The sequence below is a fragment of the Sinocyclocheilus grahami genome, unplaced genomic scaffold (genome assembly GCF_001515645.1).
Source record: "Sinocyclocheilus grahami isolate Dianchi unplaced genomic scaffold, SAMN03320097.WGS_v1.1 scaffold30.1, whole genome shotgun sequence".
In the NCBI taxonomy this organism is placed as follows: domain Eukaryota; kingdom Metazoa; phylum Chordata; class Actinopteri; order Cypriniformes; family Cyprinidae; genus Sinocyclocheilus; species Sinocyclocheilus grahami.
In genome coordinates, this window is record NW_015505209.1 from 300,765 (window position 1) to 305,030 (window position 4,266).

Genomic DNA, 4,266 nt, shown 5'->3' on the forward strand with positions numbered 1-4,266 from the left:
CCCCCCCTAAAAAAAAAAAAAAAAAAAAAAAAAACTTTTAAACGGCTGTCTATTTATTTTGAACAACCACCATGATTTGCTTATCTTTTTTTCCGGAGTTCATTTTACGTCATGGTGAGCACTTACATGACCTGCATATGTCCCAAACTTCTTCCTCAATCCTGTTGCCAGTCCAGCCAAGCATTTGGCTGCCATGGCCACTAGCATTACATTGGCATCTTTCCCAATAACCTAGAACAACAAATGGGAGTATTTTTTAATGGCCTTGCTCACACAGGATATCCCATTACCCAGAATCCAACTAGTACTGTTACCTTTTTTAGCGCTCGAACCAAGTCCCCATAGTCTCCGCTCTCTAGTTTTGGGTTCTTAGTCAAAGCCTCCACTGCCTCCAATGCTTCCTTCCTCTCCTGCCATTTTTTTGCTTCCTGTAATGAGAAGGTAAAAATTACGAAGGAATGAAACTGACAAAACCCAATATGATTTAAACAGATCAGTGTTGTTCTGACTCACAATTTTCTCATAGAAGTCTTTAGGAAGTTTAGAAAGGATCTCGACAGCTTCCAAAAGCTCATAAGGATCCACCGGAGCAGCTTCAACCTCGTCATCGTCTCCTAAATTCAGAAATTGAAATTTAAGTTAAATTCTTAAAAAAAAGAAACTGCAATAAAAATGATCTATTTATATGTAACCCTGGAGCACAAAACCAGTCTTAAGTCACATGGGTATATTTTGTAGCAATAGTCAAAAATAGATTGTATGGGTCAAAATTATCGATTTTTCTTTTATGCAAAAAATCATTAGGATATTAAGTAAGGATTATATTCCATGAAAATATTTTGTAAATTTCCTACCATAAATATATTAAACCTTCATTTTTGATTAGTAATATGCATTGCTAAGGACTTAATTTGGACAGCTTTAAAGGCGATTTTCTCAATATTTAGATTTTTTGCAACCTCAGATTCCTCAAATAGTTGCATCTCGGCCAAATATTGTGAAGTGAAGTGACCCATATTCGGAATTTGTGCTCTGCATTTAACCCATCCAAGTGCACACAAACACTGTGAGCACACACCCGGAGTAGTGGGAAGCCAATGCTGTGACGCCCGGGGAGCAGGTGCCTTGATCAAAGGTCTCACCTCAATCGTGGTATTGTGGGCGGAAGAGAGCACTGGTACATTCACTCCCCCCACCGACAATTCCTGCTGGACCTGAGATTCGAACCCGCAACCTTTGGGTTACAAGTCTGACTCTCTATCCATTAGGCCATGACAGCTGGTTTTGTGGTCCAGGGTCACATATTTCCTTTTAAATGTTATGAAAATACAGCTGGCTTTGTACAAACCAGCACAATTCATAAAATTTAAAACAACAAGCCTCAGTTAGTCACAGTAAAATGGCTTTTCTTCACTGACAACTGCTCACAGTTGTTAAAGAAAGCCTCCTGGCTTTTGTTCTGGCAACTAATTCATTACTATGGAATATTATGACAGTCAGTTATAAAAACAGGATTAAAAAAAATAAATAATAAAAAATATCTAAAAATTATTACCATCAATATTGTCTTAATGATAGTTCAAATTTAATGCTGAATTTTCACTACGGTCTTGAACCACTGACTGCTTGTTGTACCGGTGCAGAAGCTGTATTCTCACCGTCCGCCTCATCTCCTCCTGCAGCCTGCTGTTGTTCAAACTTGGCCTTAAGGTCCTGTTGAGAGCGCAAGAACCTGGTCTGCTTAGGAGCTGCAGTTGGCAGTTTCACCCATTCTTCCTCCAACTCTTTCAACTGAAAGAAAAGGATCAAATAAGTAATATTACAACCTGTATACACCATTAACATGGAGAGATGAATGCCTCTCAAACTCAAAAGATCTCTATATGAATATCTCAATGCGCATTTTTAAATGAACACTATGTATTTGAAAACTTAATGGAGAAAAGCAGTCTCACCTGTACGGAGTTGATATTCTGGAGGGGAGTTCGCAGCGCATCACGGATCCATCTATAGATCTCCACCGCCAGCAATTTGGCCTCATCTCGAACGGCCTTTTCTCGAGACTCAAACAATTTTGGCAACACTTTCACAACAGGCTTGAGAGTTATGATCTTCGATCCGAATTCACTGAAAAACAACAAATTTACATGTATTTTATGCTGAATAAGTGCCAACAAGTCACAATTTGACTACCGCATTTCCGTCAGTCTTTAAAAAGTGCCTACACACCAAAGTGCTTTCCTTAGAGTCTCAATGCAAGCGACAACTATCTTGGGGTTCTTGTTATCCAGTCCTTTGATCAGCTCATCCTGGACCACCTCTGCTTTCTCGATCTCTATGTACATGAGGCAGATATCGGTTCCCAGCTCCTTGGCTCGCGCTTTGGGCTGGTTGAAGACTTTGCCGACCACACCAGAAACCACTTCCCCTGTTGTCCTGCAAGACAAGACTCTCTATATAGATACTAGGCTTCACAAATCAACATTCTCTAGAAAATTCTTCTACATTGCGCATTCAAGCAAGCATGTTCCCCATTTAATGCACCAACCTGAAGACAACTTTGGTGTCACAGATAGCTAAAAATAATTCTCTTACATCAATAGAAAATATTCAAAAGCAAAATGAGTAAATCACATTAAAATATCATAGAATAAGTTACTTGGTTTCACATCGTTCCTTTAGCAAAGCTCAATTATAACAATCGATACTCTACAAAAGAGTTTATTGTACCATTAACAATGACTGACTGTGTCTAAATATAGCCAGATAGAATCCGAAGACATCAGCACAATAATGGAATGGAAAGCAGTGCTCAGAGCAGCAGAAATGTAGGCCTTTTTTTTCTTCCTGTGATGCATGTCTAAATTTAAGGAAATCGCAGTGAAAAAAAAAAATGAGGAAATGAGAAACATTTCCATGTTTTCTGAATGGGTTAAAGGGGTCCTATTATGCTTTTTCACTTTCAACTTTAGTTAGTCTGTAATGTTGCTGTTTGAGCATAAAAAAGATCTGCAAAGTTACAAAGTTCAAAGTCCACTTCAAAAGGAGATATTTTATTTAACAGAAATCACTTTTTAAAAACTACAACGAACGACTCGTTTGGACTACAACGCATATTTTCCGGGATTTGTGATATCACAAATATTGACGAATGGGACGAGACTTGTGATCGACCGATATTGATATTTTATAACCGATACAGATACCAATTATTTGCATGTTTATGTGCCCGATAACCGATATGCAGAACCGATATTTATTTACTGTTATAAAGTAAATAAATGACTGAGTGAAGTCCATACTTCACTTTGGTTTTTCCTCCTTTCAGTCATCTTTAAAAAAAAAAGTTTTAGCAGTTAGCAGAAAATTTACAGTCAGTCATGTTAAATTTAATCTTCAGATTACAACAATAAAAAAAAAACACTTAAAGCATCAGCAGCAACACTAATATTAACAATAAGCAAAATAAATGTTAGACGGTCTCATGTTTTCAAATGTAGAAAATAAAGGAAAGGTTTTAGTAGGTTTATAAGATGTTTAATAGGCTAAAGAGTGAAGAATAATTCACTGGATAATGTTAATTTACTGAATAATATTCTCTGGAATATTGAAATATAACAAACAAAACATCGTATTTTATTGCATTTCTCAACTGGCATGTTATATCAGAATTACAAATAATGTTTTTGTCATTCTAGATTATGAAATGCTGGCAGCGCAGTTTATCTATGCATTTACGCAGAACTATATTCAAACTGCAATCGCTCGTGGAGATAATTAATTAACTTCCATAGAGTTGTATCCATTTAGATGTTTATTAGTGAAATAATGGTTATATAGTAAATGTTAATACAATTTAGGGTGTTTTAAACAAGTGGATCTTGTTAAAAGTTACATGCTGTGGCCGTGTTGGAGCACTTCCTGAGCATCAACCCGGTGAGTGAACAGCAATATGAAAGCGGCTTCACGAGACTAATGAAGAGCATAGACAACGGACAGAGAATTAAATTTAGCGTTTTTATTTCCAACATGCACTCATTCATGGCTGTATTATTTAATTAATGCAGTTACGTCTTTATTGGGAGAGGACTTGACGGATTATCTTAGCCTACCTGACTCCGACTTCATGAGACAATGAGCATATAGACAACAGACAGCGAATTAAATTAGCACTTTTATTTCCAACATGCGCCCATTCATGGCTGCATATTATTTAATTCACGCAAAGTTACGTCTTTATTGGGACAGGACTTGACGGATTATCTT

The 4,266-nt window shown here is 37.0% G+C and overlaps 1 protein-coding gene across 4 annotated transcripts in view; it reads right to left on the minus strand.

Annotated features, from left to right (window-relative positions):
- Positions 1–4,266, minus strand: part of ckap5 (cytoskeleton associated protein 5) — a 34,252-nt gene that overhangs the window by 23,882 nt on the left and 6,104 nt on the right. For all 4 annotated transcript variants that reach the window (XM_016258511.1, XM_016258504.1, XM_016258498.1 and 1 more), the window contains exons 4-9: positions 2,230–2,436; positions 1,956–2,127; positions 1,659–1,791; positions 514–614; positions 315–428; positions 127–231 (exon numbers count right to left, since the gene is read on the minus strand). In XM_016258511.1, the coding sequence (XP_016113997.1) occupies positions 127–231; positions 315–428; positions 514–614; positions 1,659–1,791; positions 1,956–2,127; positions 2,230–2,436 (832 nt within the window). The remainder of the gene's footprint in view (positions 1–126; positions 232–314; positions 429–513; positions 615–1,658; positions 1,792–1,955; positions 2,128–2,229; positions 2,437–4,266) is intronic.